The sequence below is a fragment of the Leptosomus discolor genome, chromosome 23 (genome assembly GCF_034619465.1).
Source record: "Leptosomus discolor isolate bLepDis1 chromosome 23, bLepDis1.hap2, whole genome shotgun sequence".
Lineage (NCBI taxonomy): Eukaryota > Metazoa > Chordata > Aves > Leptosomiformes > Leptosomidae > Leptosomus > Leptosomus discolor.
The window spans coordinates 3,848,428-3,866,727 of NC_141413.1; the positions used below are offsets into that span (position 1 = coordinate 3,848,428).

Here is an 18,300-nt window from a genome sequence, read left to right on the forward strand (position 1 = left end):
GATTTGAGTCTTCAGATCCGTCGTGACTGACGCATTTAGCTCATCTAATAGATGACAGACATACTGACCTAGCGGTGGGTAAGGCTGGTGAATGACAGTTAGACTGACTCTGAGTCTCATGGTAAGGGTTCATTCACAAACGTCCTTACCAAAAGGGTCCCAGGTCAAGTCTCCACTGAGCCTTTTTCGTCTGTTTCCTTTCCTCCTTGAGCATTTTTTTTCTTTTTCCTTTTTTCTTTTTTGCTAGAAAAGCTAGAATTAGTATTTCCAACAGCACTGAAGTAAGTACTTGGCAAAGCATTTCTTTATCTGGTAAAAAATTACATGATTATGAGAACCCTTAGATATTCATAGAACTGCAGCTACAAAGACGGTTTACCTCTTATGACTTCGCAATTTCCAGAGAGAGAGTCATTTTGTGAGAACTGATCCTGAGAGTAAATTAGAGAGCCAGAGGTCTGATGGAAGTGCTGAGTGACCTCACCTACTTCTAGCACTGTGTGGCAAAGGCAGGTGCTCAGAAGGTTTGCTATAGGATAAGAGATGTGCGTACGCAATATTGTGGAATACGGTGGGGGTCCCACGAAGGCGAGGAGAAAGCATGGAGAAATGCAGCCAGTGCATTTCTTGGACGACCGATCCCCATCTTGCATGTCCGCTGGGTTGGTTTTTGCCTTAGTTAACAACTGCTAATAGAAGTGATGTTGTTGAGAGTCGACAAGAGTGACTAAGCACACTGGCTCTTCTTCACTACGAGTTTGGAAGGCATCTGCTACTTATCCAGGAATGGAAAACAAAAAATAAAAATCCACGTGGAAACATTTCTAGGACGAAAGAATGCAATTTACAGAAAAAACAGAAACGCATCAGTGGTAACCATTTCAAACTGACAATAACAAGGAGCCCAAGCAGACTGGATTTAGAGGAATCGATACACCTAACCTCGTTTATACTCAGAAACTTTCCTTTTAAAATGGAAACCAGCATTAAATTACACTGCTGAACTGCAGAGCTATTAACTAGATGGACGTAATTAGTCTAAACTGAATGCAAAGACTCTTCTGTCAACCATACCTTTCCCAGATTCCTTTGCTCAATTTTTGTGAACTCTGTCCCACTGGGAGCACTGAAGGCCGACCTGTCATCAGTTATTCCTCGTCCTCAGGGGATGGGGTCAAAGCCTTGTGAGATACGGACTGGTTTCTTTTTCCATGTAATTTGTTTTCCTAGTGGCACTCCATTTTCATTCACCTGCACTTCCACGTACCAACATACGCAAATCCAGACACCAGAGACCTACCCCTTCTCCTTTCCGGACCCTCCGAGATGACAATACCTTCCCTTCTCCAATTCATGGTCCATGGGAACAGCTGCCTGCCATCAATTCTTTTCAGGTTTACATGGGTTTCTGTACTTGCAGACCTGCTGTTGTCATTATTTGCTTGGCAGCTGGCATGTGAGTGAGACGTGATCAGCTTTCTGTCATACCTTGAGTCTTGTACCATGAAGTTTGTGCAGATGTCTGCAGGTAGCTAGCCGGGATGTCTGCACTTGGAAGAGTCTTTTGCAGTTCTTCCCTGGGAGAAGTGCCTTTCTGGAGAGCTCACTCCTGTTATTCATTCATTTTTTTAAAACGTATCCTGGAATCACCACGGTAAGGCACAGGGAAGTGTCAGGGACAAAGAGGGGGGAGAGCCTTGCTGAAATGGAACTCAGGTTATTCGCCTTGTTCTTGCAGTCTCTTGGCTTTTCTTGCTTCGATAGTTTGGCGGCACTGATGCACAAGGGATTTTAAACATAAAAGAAAACGAAAGGAGAAAGACGACTACAAAGTCGCTCGTTCTGTTGTCACCCATTTCGAAAACGGTCCGGCTTCCTCTAGCCCCCCCACCCCCACCCCCCCGCAGATGGATGTGATACAGTACTGCTGAAAAAGCCTCTCGAACGCTTGTGGCAGAGACGGGAGCAAGGCTGACCCCCTAGACTGTCGGGCGAGGTGGGGGCCGAGATGGAGGGGGGGCCCGGTTGGGTGGTGGGGCTTGGGGCGGTGGGGGGAGTGGGGGGAGTGTGGAGGATGGGGATGGGGTGTGGGGTGTGGATGAGCTGGGTGGAGGTGGGGTATAGATCGGAGCCGGGGGTGGGGGGTTGTAGATGGGTGCTGGAGGTGGAGATGACGGAGGGTATGCATTGTTGAGCGGGTATTTGGGTGGGGCCTCTGTGTTCTTCACTCTGGTGAAATTGATGCAACGGCCCTAAAACGAAAGAGAACAAAGTGGAAAAGCAGAGTTACTGATCGAGGCAATGGCATCACGGCTGAGATACCTTCCTGGCTGCGCGCAAACCTGACGTCAGCTTAAGCGAGCCTGGGCACACCGCGTTGTTCCCTCTCTTTCTCAGAGACAGATGTTATAAGAGCAAGTCCTGTGCCGAGCAACCAAGAGGTTAAACCCTAACAACAGCTTCTGCAGTGAAGGAGGATGGAACCCTCTCATACTCTTTTCTGACTTCAGGATGTTTAAATAGAGCATCGAGTACTTCAAGTCATACTGAAGCTGCAAGAGCTGGCAAGAGCTGTTCCTGTTCTTCAGAGCTGGTGTCTGATGAATGACCTGTGGTCCCTGCCTCTACAGATGCCTCTTCCCAGACCTCAGTCTTAAACTCCCAACAGCATGAAATCTGGACTTGGCACCTTGGGAGGCTCTCTCCCCTTCAAATACCTGGCTTTTGTGTCCTGTTTCCAGCCATTTACCAATGAGGCAAAAGGGAAGATTTGTTTAACTATGACAGTTTCTTGCTCAGAATTTTTCCTGAAATACACCCATTCTTCATTAGGATGTCTTGATATTCTAGTGCTTGTGAGGAGCCAATAAACTGCTTTTCTCACTCTTTGGTGCTAAGCTACAGTTTGTTGTACATTTTCAAACAAAACCTTTGCCCTCGGAGCTGTTGTGTTTTTTGGTTTTTTTTCTCCTAAGTTCCACCTGTGAAAGATCCCACTGTAAATACTCAAATGTCAGAATCAGCACTATTGTGTTATGGATTCATTCTTTTAGATATGAAATCATCCAAAAGGGCACTAGAGGATTTCTAAGTCCATACTTTGTTTTTGGATTTGTGAGCATGAGCTTATTTTCTGGTTTCCTATCCCAAAGTAAATGTTTTTTCTGGTGAAAAAATGCCAAATGGAGCATTGAGCCCATGCAGGCTGGAGTCGATGTGATGGGGTAACAACATCAGCTATTTTAATCCTCTGCACAGCTCTGTCTTCTCCCTGCTGTACCCAGCCTACAGAGAAATGCTTTGCAGAAGAGGGACCCAAAGTGAAGCAAGGGAGATGTTGGTAGAAAGGCAGAAGGGTGCTGGAGAAGGATTTGACAGGGACGAGAGGAGCTGGCGTGGAAGGGGCTGACGCTTAAAGAGATACAGACAGCTCCTCTCTGAGAGCTCTGCCAATTATCTCATCATGCTCTGTGGATATGAAGAAACATCTGCCTGAGCCTTAGCCGTTCAGAGGAGGAAAGTGGATTCCTTGCTGAAGTGATGAAGCACGCGGAGCAGCCCACAGCTGAGCGCAGCCTGTCTTGTGCAAGCCACGGTCGTTTAAGGAAAACAAAGATTTCACAGCGCCTTGAACTGCATCGAGTTCAAGATGAGAGCATCACCTCGGGGTCGCTCTGAGCACAGCAGCAGCTCAACCCTCTCTGCATGGCTCAGCCCTGGCCTTCTGTCAGCAGAAAGAACCTCTGGCTTCAACTCAGGCTCTCCTTGAGGAATCAGGCTCCGGGGCAGAGCAGAGACCCACGTAACGGTCATGAATATGCCCATGGTAGTGCCCCTCCTTGAGGATTAATGCTCTCTCAGTTGAGGCTTGTTCTTACAGCACGACAACGCAGAGGGGAAAAGGGAGGAGAAGGCTGACCGCGGCTGTGCGCGCTGCGCTGCCGTTAGCGTCCCTGCAGCGGGGACGTGTTCTCCGTCCCTCGCACAGGACAAAACGCCAATACAAAATGAAGTGCCAGCGTGGGTGACACCCCTCACCAGAAACACTACGCTCCGTCCACAGCACCCCAGCATCTCGGCTGCTGGCCAGAAAAGGGGGCACCACCTGACAGGCAGAGGAAAGCCTGAAATAAGCACGTTGTGGTCTCAGCTCTGAACGTCCCTGGTTCTATTTGCTCTTTGTAGGCTGTGTCTCTGGTTTAATGTTGCTTTAGTGCACTTTGCTGTGATTTGAAGTAAATACTGCAGGGCAGGCCTGCGAGTGAGTAAAAGTCTGAACCCAAGATTAATCAATTCTACTCAGAACCCCCCCCGTATGAGAATGTTTTCCTTGTTCTAGTTCCATGTCTCCTGCAATGCAACTTTAGTAGTTTCAGACTATTATTTGCACTAGTTTTGTTTTCTTTATTTATGTTAAGAATAAAATAAACCTGAACAAAAAGCAGCAGTCCAGAAATCCCAGCCAGAGAACAAAAAGTTGCAATTGTTTTTGTGTGGAGAGATACTCTGTCTGGATGCTCCGAGGGTGAGGTTATGGTGCTGCTGATCCAAATGGAACTGAGCACCGCCCTAAAAGCATTCAAGAGGATGCAATGAGGCTCACAAATCTTTGGGTTTGGGCCGGGGCAGGGCTTGAGGGCTAAAAGCCATCTGGTGCTCATGGCAATGCCCAAGGCACGGTCCGAAAGGGTAAGGGAGTACCTCCCACGCACTGGTAAAGATTTGACTTCGCACTGATCAAAACTGGCATGGGGAAATCAGCAGTGCCATTATCACAAGGCAGGGGCTAGCAATCCATACCAACAGCTAGCCATGCTGTGCTTACACTTGTTTTTGTAGTCAGCTACAACCTAGAGAGGCTGGGTTTGTGACATTAGTCCATGACAGTAGCTTACATCCATGACTAATCATAACTCTTTTTCTCCAGCAACAGGGTTGCTTTGAAATTAGAGAGCTCTTTTTGCAAAAGTGATTAAGTCTCCACTGTCCTTGATAACTATGTTTTAACATGGGCTTGTTGGACATGCTGTCTGGTTTGAACAAGTGGTTGGACTGGAGTCCGAGCCTAAGCCGCTGAGACACAGACCAGAGAACAGACGGCACGGGAGCGCAGACATGAGAGCCAGACTTGACCCAGAGCTAGCACAGCATGCAGCTGTACTCATCAGATAGCTCTTCCCCATTCCCTTGGGCGTTACGCTGGTCTAACTTCAGAGTTCAAACCTTCTTCCCCTTAAGACAGCACACAGTGTGCCTTTTTCTCAGCTCAAGCATGCCATTCCCTATCTCCACCTATTTCCTTTGCTGCCTGGGTCAGCTGCTCTACAGCAAATTGACAGTGACCTGTTTGGCAACACTTTCTACTACTGTGCAATGGGTAATTCTGCAGGGCATCCAACACGTGTGAAGGGCAGATACACACTTCAGGCTTCCTCCTCCTTTCACGTGAACTGACAGACCAAGGGAGTTCTTGTGTTTCATTGCTTGACATTTCTCTCACCCATGCAGATGCGGGGAGGGGAGGAGAATGCCAGATAGGAGTTTTCAGTCCAGATGGACTGAGACGGACTTTGGCAGCTACACTGCCTCGGAGGAGATGGAGAAGCCAACATCTCCTAGGGGAGGAAAATTGTCAGATTGAATGACAAGGAGATATCCAGGAAACAAATTACTACGCCGTTGCACATGAGAAGCAGGAGGTGTTTTACTAGTGCCCTGGGTACAAATACAAAGCAGACCCAGGAGGAAGAGCGCGACTTCAAGCAAAAAGCTGAGATGCTCTCATCTTGTATCTAGCCCTATGATAACAGACACAAAAGCGCAGGGGTTGTGCTAGCCAGAGTGTGACCACAAACAAGTAATCCTAGAGCTGCGGAAGAGCCAGCTTTCTCTGAAATGAGTGGCAAGGGATGTGTTTTCCCACCTGCACTTACCGGAAGGGGGCCCCGATTCACAGCTGGGCTTTGTACCATGCAATTGCAATAGAAAAATAAAACATCAGCATCACTGACCTACTCCATGGTTCAGAGCTGTTTTATCTGGAAAACTATCTGGATGAAGATTAAGGTGGCTGGCTCATCATCCATCCATTCAAGCTTTTACAGGGCTCTCCACTGTCAGCACAGTTTAGTTCATCCCACAGATAACAGAAATGATGGATATTCTGATTCTAAGTCAACGTGAGCAGTAACAGACCCTCTAAATAAATGGGCCCAAATGTCTTGTTCAGCCTTGGGATCTGGATGCAAAACCAGAGGGAGTGCCCGAGGTACTACAGGTGAGTGCAGGATCTCTCTACAATCAGTGGAAACATAAGCACCTTCACATGACTGTGATTTTAGGAGGGTCTCAATGGCCACCAGTTAGCAGCCCCTCTTGGCTATCCCCCAAGGTTTATCACCTCATTTAGGTGTCCAAATGTAGATGGCGTGGGTGGGAAGATGGTGACAGAACATCCAGGAGGCAGGAAATGAACCCATTTCCACTAAACGCTACTTTGCATCCTTAAACAGAAGTCACCTTTCACCCCAGGAGAAAAAAATTCCTTAACCAGATTATATCCCAGCCTGGAGAACAAGAGGAGCCAACTCTACTAGTCTTTCTAGCAGGGAGACAGTAGTCGGAAATCTAAAATGTAGGAACGTAGGGAACAGACTATATGCTAAAAGGCTGCTGTGTTGAACTCCTTGGTTTTATTTCCCTTTCTGCAGCCACAACGCTTCAGGGGGGAGAGTCACTGCTGTGCCTCAGAAGAGACAATTGAAGCAATATGGAGACATTATTAGATCTGAAATTTAGTGGAATCAGCAAAATCAGTGAGGGCAATTCACTCTTGAATTTTATGTTGTTTTCCTAGAGAGCACTGCTCGCAGGCATATGCATAATGAATTCTGCTCGGAGTGGCCATGCTCTTTCACCTTCAACAGCTAATTGTCTCAGGGATGAAGGCAGGCAGCACTGCCTTTAGGACAACAAAGAACTCAGCCGTGGGAGGCTCATCTCCTCTGACCATGGGCCTCGCCCTGTGAGCTCTTTGCATGTGGAGTGCCCTGGGGTTGCACACTTGATCCAAGCTTTTCCTTTTGTTCTTCACATCTGGTTGACTGAGGAACACTGCCAGGGTTGAAAGAGAAGGGTGGGATGTGGGGTGAGGGGGGCATTAGGCTACTGAGGTTGTAGCCACAGGGTGGTGGTTGCTGAGCGTTCAAGAGAGTGAGCTGAAGCATTTGTGTCTTGGACACGGATCTGGCAAGCAGGGGGGCAAGGAGCAGCAGACGCCTCAGCCAAGTTGTGGTATTTCCTAGGAACTCCACAGCCTTGTCCAAGCCACTACCCACCTCCTCTTGCCTCTCTTTCTCCATTTATCTGAGTCTGGAAACTAACTGAGAGAGGGACTGTCACTTAGAGCAGCGCACAATGAATGCACAGAGCATTGACTGGGACTCGGCACGTTGAATCCAGCTGCGGGGAGAATGGACTTTCCTCTGGGGACACTGCAGTATCTCTTTCTTTCTCAACCCAGCTAGCTCTCGGGCCCCCATCACAGCAAGACTCAAACTAGAAGGAAGCTTTTTTCCTTGTTTCATTTCAGCCCTGCTCTCTGTGGTTCCAGCTGTCCAGGGTGAGGCTCACACACGCACAGCGGAATGGTAATTTAGACAGGGAAGTCAGTCGCATGCCCTCCACGGTAGTTGTCTCTAACAGAGAAAGATGGAGCACATTTTTCTGAAGTGAAGATGAAAAATGTTTCTGTTTCTCTTGGTTTGCTATCAAGCTGGAATTAATCCTTGGAAATATATCAACATTTTAAGATCATAAAACACTCGGACTGGCTTCTGCGCTCCTGGGTTTAAAAAGAGGCATTGGAAAAGATATGATCCTTAATGCTGTTTTGTATGGGTCATTAGTAATTCAGACTTTCCATAAACAATATCCTGGTTTACCCTGTTGTTACGAGAAAGAGAAGAGAGAAATAAAAAGAAATACAGAAATAAAGAGAAGACGAAGAGAAAAAAGAGAAAAAGGAAAAGAGAGAGAGGGCAAAAAGAAATGTAAAAGTTAACCTGTGATTTGATACCTGATTCTGAATCAAGCCTGCACAAAAACTTGTAGAAGATACTGGCCAAACGAGTAGCAGGCAAACATTAAATACATGTGAGAGTTACCACTAGTCTCTGCAAAGAGATGATTTACTAAACTGTAGCTACTTTAAAAGCAAAGCACATACATGGATGTGAGAAACTAACACTAAACTCTCCAAGCCAAACCCTCCCTACCACGGATCCCGGGTGCTTGACTTGAACCCAGTCCAGGCCTGAAACTTCCACAAACATCTGTGAGAGTGACGAGTGGGGAGAGAAGGAGGAATAGAGAGTGGAGAGCCACGGTGGATCCGATAGCAGCTCTGAGCCCCACGGGGAGAGGAAGGCGGTGAACTGGCAGTTTGCCTGTCCGCAGCCTGCAAGAGCCAAATGGCACAGCCAGCTCACGCTGCCCCTTCTGTGCTACAGAGAAAAACTGCCTGTAGTCACGGTGGTGTGGGTCCCCTCTTTTGAAAGTGGTCTTTGCACAGGATACTTTACAAAACGTCTCTCCAAAACTGCATGCCTTTGTGCCTGGACAAAGGTGATACTGGGAGAAGACCAGGGTGAGAACAATCAGTACCTGCTTCCCACCAATATTTTATCACTTGGGAACAGCACTGGTCAGGGAGCCCTTGGGTTCCCAGGGGGTTTTGCGGCTCTAAACCCCCATCAAGATAACCCCTCAAATCCCAGGCAGCTTCTGTGAGCTTGAAATATTCCTGCTTGCATGACCTGAGCTGGCAGCGTGCTGCCTTTTAAATCACACAAGGGTGTCCGGAGAGTTTTAGGAAACTGTTAACCAGCTCCTGGGCTTTGCTAGCCAGGCTCTCTCAGTGAGATCAGTCTGCGTTGAGCGTGCTTGGTAACGCCAGGAAACACTGCCTCCTGCAGCAAGCACGCTAATTATGCGGCTACCTCTGTTAGTCACCAAACAACTATTAAAACTGTCTCATTTCGTGATAAAACATCACCGCAACAAAACCATTCCCATCTGTGTCTCATTACTAAATACAGAGCCTAGAACTCAGTCTTGCTCGTAAAACCTACCATTTCCAAGGCATTCCTGCCACCTTGGCCCCTCAATAAATAATAAATTGGAGGCTTGACCTATTTTCTCCCAAAGTTAAGAGGAAGACTTCCATTGATAAGATCATCACTCCAAGAGGTTTCTAATAACCTGCTCTCTTATTGCAGAGGCATTTTCAGCATTGAAAACTATGGACCGCTACAGTTTACCTTAAAAGACCTGGCGAAAATACTGCAAAGTGATAAAGCTTGGAACAAGATCCAGAGTTTTCTGTCAGGTCTCGGTACTACATGCTATGCTACATTTGACTCTAACTCCCAGGAACAGCGTGGTACAAAATGGTGTGTCCTTTTTAAGCCAGTAAGGAGGTGGGATTTACCCCAAAGGAGAATGATTAACACATCATCAAAACTAGGGACACCTAATCGTCCCTGTGGTCACTGACCTCCAGTTATGTCAGAGGCAGTTTCCTACACTGCAGACAAGCATCCTGTCTACATTCAGAAGGAAAAAAGAAGCAGAAAACCGTAATTTTTTGATGCTTTGATACGGTTTGGTCGATTCAGATGTTAAAGCAATGGTTTGTATTTCTATTTCTATGACCCTGTTCTGTTCAAGCAACCCAAAAGCAGTATATATTGAAGAACAGAGGAAACTCCTTTAAACACCATGAAGTATTGCAACTTTCACAGATCTTTCACAGAGTTTGAAATAAGTAAGAGCTTATTTAACCAGATCAGTAATGCTGGCTTATGACTAAAGCTCACATCTACCTATGTATACAGCCCTGTGCATCTGAGGGCCCCACAGCACGAGGAGTGGTTCTGCCAATTCAACCTCCAGTTGAAATCTTACTCATGAGCTTACTCATAACTTCTCATCTGTGCCTGGCTCTTCAGACCTACCACAACCCTGATAATACCCGTTGCTCTGGCAGCTTCTGGTTCTTGATATCCATAACTACGTTACTCAGGACTGAACCAGCTGGGGAACCTACTGAAAAGAAAATACTCAGAGCAAACTCCTCCAAAAAGTGAAACAACATGATACAGGCTTCTACCTTGCCAAATTTGAGCGTGGGAATGAGCTTAATAGCCTCAATCTTTGGCTCGTGCCAGAGTCCGGGAGCGTGGCTCTTTCAGTGATGAGTGGGCATTCGTATGTCAGCAAACAGGCCTGATTACTTTTGCAGGAGCTAGTTTTGGCTTATTTACGCAGTGGGACGGGTGTCATTTCCAGGAAGATCTGGTCATTCTTCCCATTGTCTTTCTGGAAAGAGGTAGCTAGTCTTGGAGAAACGCTGAGTGACACATCAAAGACGCTGTCTCACACAGGACTGTAATCTTTCATCTGGAGGTTGAATAACAAAACCTACTGGGTATGAGGAAAAGAGAGAAAAATTCAAATGAAAAATGAAACACATTCTTTTGGCAGCGATAACTGGAACAACTAATCGAGGGCCGTGGTAAACATCCCTCTGGAGAGGAAGAGCGAGCCTGCAGGATCTTGCAGCCTGCCGGAATCAGTGATCTGGGGAGGATCTCTCTGGGTGCAAGTTGTCTTTGAGCAAAGAAGACAAGGCATGGTTCAGGGCAGGATCTTCCACAATGTGAACATGAGAAGAACACAACTCAATGGCTGTTTTCATGTCACACGATTCAGGAAAATCACCCTGTGCAGGGCAGCGCTAATGGCTCGAGGAAACGGGAATTACTGTCTGCTGAATATCGTCCTACCAGTACTGAGTGAGAAATAATTCCCTCCCTGCAGTCCCGGTTTCCTAGATTTGCCTTGGCTTCTGGGGCAGATCTCTGACCATCGCTGTTAAAGGCATAACCTTGTAATTCTGTCTAGGGGAAATTTTGCCCTGGATCAAGTATGACTGGGATGCTCCCCTTTATGAGCAGGCTACTCCCTGCTTCAGAAACGGAGGTCCCGCACTTCAAGAGCCAGCTCTGCACTTTGTTTGTACAGTAACAAGCACTCTGCTTTGCAGGAGTCCTGCAAGCTGATGAGCGGATCACCAGGCTTTTGGCTTTGGAGCTGTTAGTTCCAGGAAAAAGAGCTAATGTTTAGGTTAACTTTTCCACAGCTATTAACGGAAAACCACACTGCAATAGTATGTGCGGAAAGATGACAAGTTTGTTCTCAAGCTCTGCAGCCTATCAGCAGAAATCTGCGAGCTTAGACTCAACGATGGGTTAAACAATAGCTCCTTATTGGTGCCTGGGCATTTTTGAGTCTGCAGGAAGAAGAATGATCAAGCAAGCAGCAACATAGCAACGTACAGGTGTGTGTGTAGGTGACTTGGGAGTCCACACAGCTGGTTTTATTCTCAGGTCTCAAAAGGGAACTTGGTCTGGTGTTTACAGCAGAGGAATCTGAAATCTTACCCTCCTGGTTTCTGTTCTTTGTTTCAGGAGGAGGTTTCTATTCACGATGCTGTGAAACAGCATGGTGTGAAATCAGACAATTACCTTAAATCTGAACTTCCTCATCTCTAAAACAGACTTGTAATTCAAAATCAGAAAGGACCCAGGGGACTTCCCAGGATGATAGATTTTGCTCATGTGCTTTTTGATGTTCATAGTTAATTAGCAATACCTACCCTTCCCCATATTACCATTCCTCGTGGCTACTCTATGATTAAACTGATTTCCTGACTCTCAATGAACTCGCTGGAGGTTTGTTGGCACTCCTTCCTCTTCCCACACTCCTCTTCGAAAGAGACTGGGCTTTGCATATCCACTTGCCTGGGGCAAGGGGCAGCACACACAGCACAGCACCCGCGGGCTTCCCTGGGACACCGATTACAGCAGGGGTAAGAGGGAGAGCTGAAGTCCTGGCAGCAGAACAGCGTTACAAGGAGCAGCACGAGGCCAGCTGCAGCTACACTAGTCACTGCACCACCGCGTCCCTTTACAGCTCTTCAGAAACACCAATTCCACGTTTGGAATTTGTGCATGCGTTAACAAAACCAGACCAGGAAGCAGGGCTCTGCAGTTACAGAGTCACACGGCTGTAATGCCAGGAGGGCTGACCAGGGAGGCGTACCCTACCACCACCAACGCCAGGCTTCAGCCTCCCTGTGTGACATGCTGACACAGCGTGAGCCACTCTACTGACTGTCCCACTCCTAGATCCACTGTGCCTTTGTCTTCACCACTTTCATCCCAACTCATTGGGATGCCAGTGGTGAAGGCATCTGACTTCATGCGGGATATTTGTCCAGGGTCCTGCAGGTACCTCACGCTTTCACATCCAGGATGGGGCCTGACCAGGGAGAGCCAAGACTGAATTAAGCTGTAGTTTCAGTCACCCCTTTCTGTGCCTTGGACTACAGGTAAAACATCTGCTGTCGGTGCTTTTGTTTCTGGGTGGCTTTGCGTGCCTAGCAAGTCCCTGAGGGCCCTCTGCTGATGTAAGACCTAGGGTTCCCCTCAGAAGTTCTCAGTGCAGATGGATCCAGACACAGTCCAAATTTTTCAGCTGGGGCTGCTGCTTATTTTTAGGAATTTACTGCAATCCCACAGGAAAGAATGACCTCGCTTTCCCATAAGGGTAAAATCCAGCCCACTGCTGGAAGCTGCATGAGGGAAACAAGACACAAATGCACCATCAACTCAGCAAGAAACATGCATGGGACAGATGGGTTTTCTAGACATCTGTCACAAGGTGATTCTCTCTGCAGCAAAATCCTATTCTTTCTGTTACAGGAATTTCACTTCCTATGTTTTTACTGATTTCTAAGAACCTAAACACCTACTGAACAAATTAGCAATGTTTTGCGTGAGAATTTACATACGTAGACACTTCTCTGCATCTGGTCTCCTGGGTTCTGCAATTCTACCCCTCTTGCACAGCACATAAACATTGCACTGCTCCAGTAAGGGTTTTACTCCAAGAATTATTTCATTTACCCCACAGCTGCAGAACTACTCACACCATGAAGAGGAAAGTTTGAACTGTGCTGTTCCACTGGCTTGTTTTGCCCTCTGCTCTTTGAAACAAACTAGGAACCCCTTTCGTTTCTCAGCTCATTATATGAAGGCTGTCCTTTCCATGAGCCCCACACAGAAATATCCTCTGAGCAGAGAGTCTGCCCAGTCCCTCACTGCTCTGGAAATCTCAAGTCAACACTTAAGTAGGGTAATTTCTTGTCTCAGTTCAAATCTACGGTGAAGCTCAGCACTTGTGATGGTTTCAGTGCTGTACTAAATCTGGACAAACCCTCTTTCATATAGTTTCTCAGAGGAGCAAAATGCCGTCGTGTGCCTGGGGCTAGGGAGAATGGGAGGGGAAGAGGAACTGGAGCGGAAACACAAGCACCTGCCTTTGGATCAAGACGTGAAGTGGTACCGAGTGAGATGGAGAAAGCCCCATTACCATCTAAGTGCTTGCACCCAGATGTCTGTCCTCTGGCAAACAAATAAATAGTCTGAAAGTTTTGCACAGTCAGACACACCTGACGGTCTAATTCCCTGTCCCACTAGTCCAGAAGAGTAACACTCTGACCCAGCAAGAGTTTTGCATTCTCCCCCTCCTCTGGCCTGATCTCCAGAGGCAGTGTCTGCTCCAGGCTCTGACACCCCTGCAGGCACACACATGTACTCAGTTTTGGCTGGAAACTCTGCACTTGCTCCTTCTTCAGAAGCTGCATGGGAGATGTGCTGAGGGAGAACAAACTAGCAAGAAAAGTTGTTCCTTGTGGACACCATTAACAGATTATCCCAGCTGGTGTTCAGCATTCAGATAAATCAGTACTGCCACATTCCCTCAGTGTTTCTCACTGTATCTGTCTGTACCTGCTCTCTCCCCTTGCCTCAGACAAGGGTGAGATTGTGGCTTTATTTTACACCCATGCAGCACATGGCACAACGGGTTTGATTTAAGCTGATACCTGGACACATGAACACACCACTATAATGAGCAAGGAACAAGGCCCCAGGCTGTGTGGGAGCACTGTCCTTCTCTCTTTAGTTTAGATTTAATTTCCTTCCCTTTCAGCACTGTATGGGGAGTGAGAGATGACTAGTTATTTCCCAGACAGGTCTTTGCAAGTACACAGCTTCCTCCATGAGACAGGGGAAGTCTTGGAAAGGAGACTGTTTCCTGAGAATTTGAATTTGCCAGAAATAAAGACACTCACACTCCTCAAACGGCACACAGCCAATGCTAATCTCTGTGAACACCCAATTACGTGCAGCAGATGAAAAGTTTTTCAGGTTTTTCGAAGCATAAGAATGGACAAGAAGGAGGAATGTGGTAATGATTCAGGCTGCTTTTTTCTTCCTCTGCATTTTTTAGGCACAATGATGATTGCCCGCCCAGCTAGGAGTGCTCAGGAGGGCTGTCCCATGAGAATCATGGTCTGCTGATACAGGTCAACTCCTGACCCAGGTGCCAAAGACAGTGTGTGGACAGACCTGGCAAAGCTACCTCCTGGTTCCCACTGAGTTTCCTCTCGTAACACCTCAGCTTGCAAAAGAAAAACGAACCCTAGCGCACCATGGAAGAAACACTGCTGGACTTCTACTTTAAACTACTTGAGCATCATACAGGTCTAAAGTGTACAAACCTTTGAGCCCTGAATCTCTGTACTCTCAGCATCATTTTGTAACCACACGAACCCACGGGCCCCTGTGCAAACTTACACGCATACCTGCAAATACAGTTCTCCCTGCCCACAGCCGTGACTGTGCCAATCCTTGAAATTTATTACCGAGTTCCAGCCATTTTCACAAATGCTTTGGGAAAGAAAATACGTTGGATTAGCCTCATTTAGAGGACAGAAAAAGCCTCTGAGAAATGGAAGATGATTTGGTCAAGGTCACTCTGTGTTTGACAGAGACTGGAGCGACTCCAGGCTTTGCCTCCCAGTGCCCAAACCTGAGATCTCCCTGCTGCTGTGTGAGAATAGCCCAGAAACCTCCAACTCAGTTGGACATCTGAGATCTAGAACTATAATAGCAGGATGCACATTAAAGGAGCTCTCCATCTCTAGGCTCAAGACTTTCAGACCATTATTGCCCCGGGTTGGACAGCTCTTTGCTGTCCCCTGTGGCACGGCTGTGTAGAGGTGGGCTCGCCATCAGCAGCGCTGGAGCTCACGCTCCAGTGATTCTCCAGAAATGCAGTGGGACTTCACATGCAGGAGCAAGTCCTCGCTTTGCAGAATTGGGCCCTTCACAAAAACAAGGGTCACTGGGGACAAATGGCTGATACAACCCGGAGTGGTCATCTGAACTCCTTAGGCTGCACAAAACATTCATAGTGGAGCCTGAAATCAAGTTAATTTGAGGTTTTGACATTCCACTGTAATATAAAAACATTAGGGAGCTTTGTAAGCTTTCGTTGAAAAACTGCTTTTCTGTAGTGAAGATTCATGCAATTTGGCTGTAAATTTGTCTTGTTTCATACTCTGACAGTTCTGTTTATATTAAGATCAATTCTTCATGTCAGCACATGAACACACACACATTCTTCCTTTCATAGTAAAAAGAACAATTGTGATTACTTTAATGGGGACATTTTCATGTCGTTCATAGCCTTGTCCTCTCGTCATAACTAACCACAATTTGTACCAGAGCCGTTATCACTGAGATCTAACAAAATACGAGCTTATGTGATTTCACCAGTAAACTTGCAAAACCATACTAGTTCTGGAAAAAGCTCCTCTCCCTGCATCTTTGTTAATTTGGGCAGGATACATCTTCACACATAATTACACATGGGTTTGTTATATCTTTTCGCCATATTGATACCCATCTATATTTTCCTATACACACACAAAATGAAACACAATTAACGCAATGCAATAAAAATTTAAAATGTAATTTGCTCCCAGATTGAGATGTTCCAAGGCTGAGCTTGAAGCACATTTTAATAATCTCCCTGAACTCCTGACAGAACAATGTTTAGCGAGGAAATGCAACTGATGCTTCAAAGAGACACTAAGCATTTGGATCCTGTGCATAAGCATTCCCTTACTCCATTACAAAAGCGATAAAGTTTTCTAAAAAATATATATATTTTTACATCCCCTATCTGATGATGTTTCAAATGTAAAAATAACCTCATTAATGCTGACAAGAATGCAAACCTAGTCTCTCGAAAATGTGAGAAGACCACAGGAATCCCATGTGACTCTGACTTCCTTGCCTTATTGGAAACATCTGTGTTTGTTGGTAACCTCAGACCATTTCCAGGTTTGACTCCAAAAAAAGAATTTCACAACCTTTTTGTGCATCTCAGCCTCTCTGGGTGCCCCTTCAAAACAGGTCCCGAACATCCCTCTCTTTTCCTTTTGCTTTGAGATAAAAGCTGCATTTTTAAAAGCCTGCTGCAGACCAGACCAAAGATTGCTTCACGGTTTGCTCTTGCAAACACAGACCGACATGTGGCCAGTTGTTGCGGGTATAACAACATGCTGATCAGGACTGGTTGCTGGTATCAAAAGCTATCGCTTTCACAGACCTATAGTGGGAAAAGCCAGGTAAAACTCTGGCTCAGGCCGCTGCCACGCGATGGGTCGGCGTCTCTGGCAGTCCTCCTTGCAGAGGTCTCAGCTCTCTGTTGCCCAGAAACATCTAACCCTGTATCCAGCACTTACTAGTCAGTTATGTCTGTAACTGCACCTTTTGCAGGGAAGAAACAGTCCTAGTACGAGGCATCTCAACCTTGATCAAAGGGTTCCAGGCACGAACAGACACGAGGCAAAGAGAAGGGATTGTCTGAGGTCACACAGAGGAGGATGACTGGAATCTAAGTTTCAGTCCCCACATTAGCCACTGCAAATTTATTAGTCACAACCCTTGAACCAATGTCTTGTAAAAGACTAATGTGAACTTCAGGGCAGGTGATGTCTTCCTTGACAACTTGTCTGGTCCCTCGGAAGCTGCGTGGGCTACAGCAGATAAATCAACAATTAATCAACACCGTGTTTGAAGCTGAATCCATGTCTCATTCTACGCAACTGATCTTTCTGAACAGCTCGGCTAATGTGCTGGCAGCAGATAAAGTAACTGATTATAGCAAGGGATTGCTTATACATGAAAATGATGTAACCCTGGGATTAAGTCCAATTCCTTTTCAGGTTCCAAAGCAAACAGAGATGCCTTTCCGTTATTTTGCATCTGCCTTCACTTTTTTATGTTGACCAGTGGGTGAATTAAGGTGCCTACTTGACAACACCAAGAGTTTGAATCTGCTTCCTTTGCGTCTTCAGGGAAGAGGAGGAGGGACGTACAACTTGCTTTTAGAACAGCTCCTCCTTGTAGCTTTTAGGAACATCACATGGCCAAAGGCTCTTGTCCGCAAATTTCAGGCTACTCTTTACCAGCCGTAAACTTTGCCTGCAAGGGTTTGAATATTCGTCTAGCCTGAGAATGCACCATGTGGTGGGGTTTTAACCTGGTGGCTACGTTTGAGGCTGCTGGCTACCACAGGATGCTTTGCTAATCACAGGGTCTCTCATTCCCAGGTCATGTCTGTGCTGTGAAGACTGCTCGGCTGGCAGCGTGGGCATGCTAGTTTGCTGCTAAGCAACTCCGGAGTATTTATTCAGCTTGTGTTGTGAAGATACACTGAGCAGCTGCATGGTATGACTGGAGCTGAGCTAGGCTGAAACTCCTCTGGGTGACTGCCAGACAGACAAAGCGGAGCCCCCATCGCCTAGCGCTCCTGCAGAGGCCCTGGGTTAGGAGCGACGGGTGGCCTGGTCCCCTGCGGCACAGCAGAGAGCACACACCGCAGCACCCCGTGAAAGGGTGGTACCGGGATGAAGTCAGGCAGTCAGGAAAATGCTGGAAAGCTGAAGGTGCCCGGCCTTGCGCAGCAATACCTCAAAGCCCTGCGGCCGACTGCCTGAAGCTGCCGGGCTTCTGCCCCTGGCAAGGCTGGGTTCACACCAGTGCATCGGGGCTGAAGTTTCAAACCATCTGTGCCTCCACTTGAAAACCACACGACTGGCTTGGAGCTGCCAATACCAGCTCTGATGGGCCCCCTTTGCTGCCCAGCTGGGGAGAGCACTCCTTCACCTACACTTCCCATAGAACAGGATCAAATCCGAATTTGCCAGTGGACAGCTATGAAAGCTCACAGATTTGCCGCTGAAGATTTTGGAACCGGGTGAGGACCAAGTCTGTCCTTGCAGTGCCCCTGGTTCACCCTGCCTGGCCCAAAGCCCAG

At 47.0% G+C, this 18,300-nt stretch overlaps 1 protein-coding gene across 1 annotated transcript in view; it reads right to left on the reverse strand.

Annotated features, from left to right (window-relative positions):
• Nucleotides 1-1,979: 1,979 nt before the first annotated feature.
• The window catches only part of ANTXR1 (ANTXR cell adhesion molecule 1), a 105,470-nt gene continuing 89,149 nt past the window's right edge, over nt 1,980-18,300 (reverse strand). The window contains exon 18 of the mRNA XM_086477108.1: nt 1,980-2,252. Coding sequence (XP_086333234.1) covers nt 1,980-2,252 — 273 coding nt within the window. The remainder of the gene's footprint in view (nt 2,253-18,300) is intronic.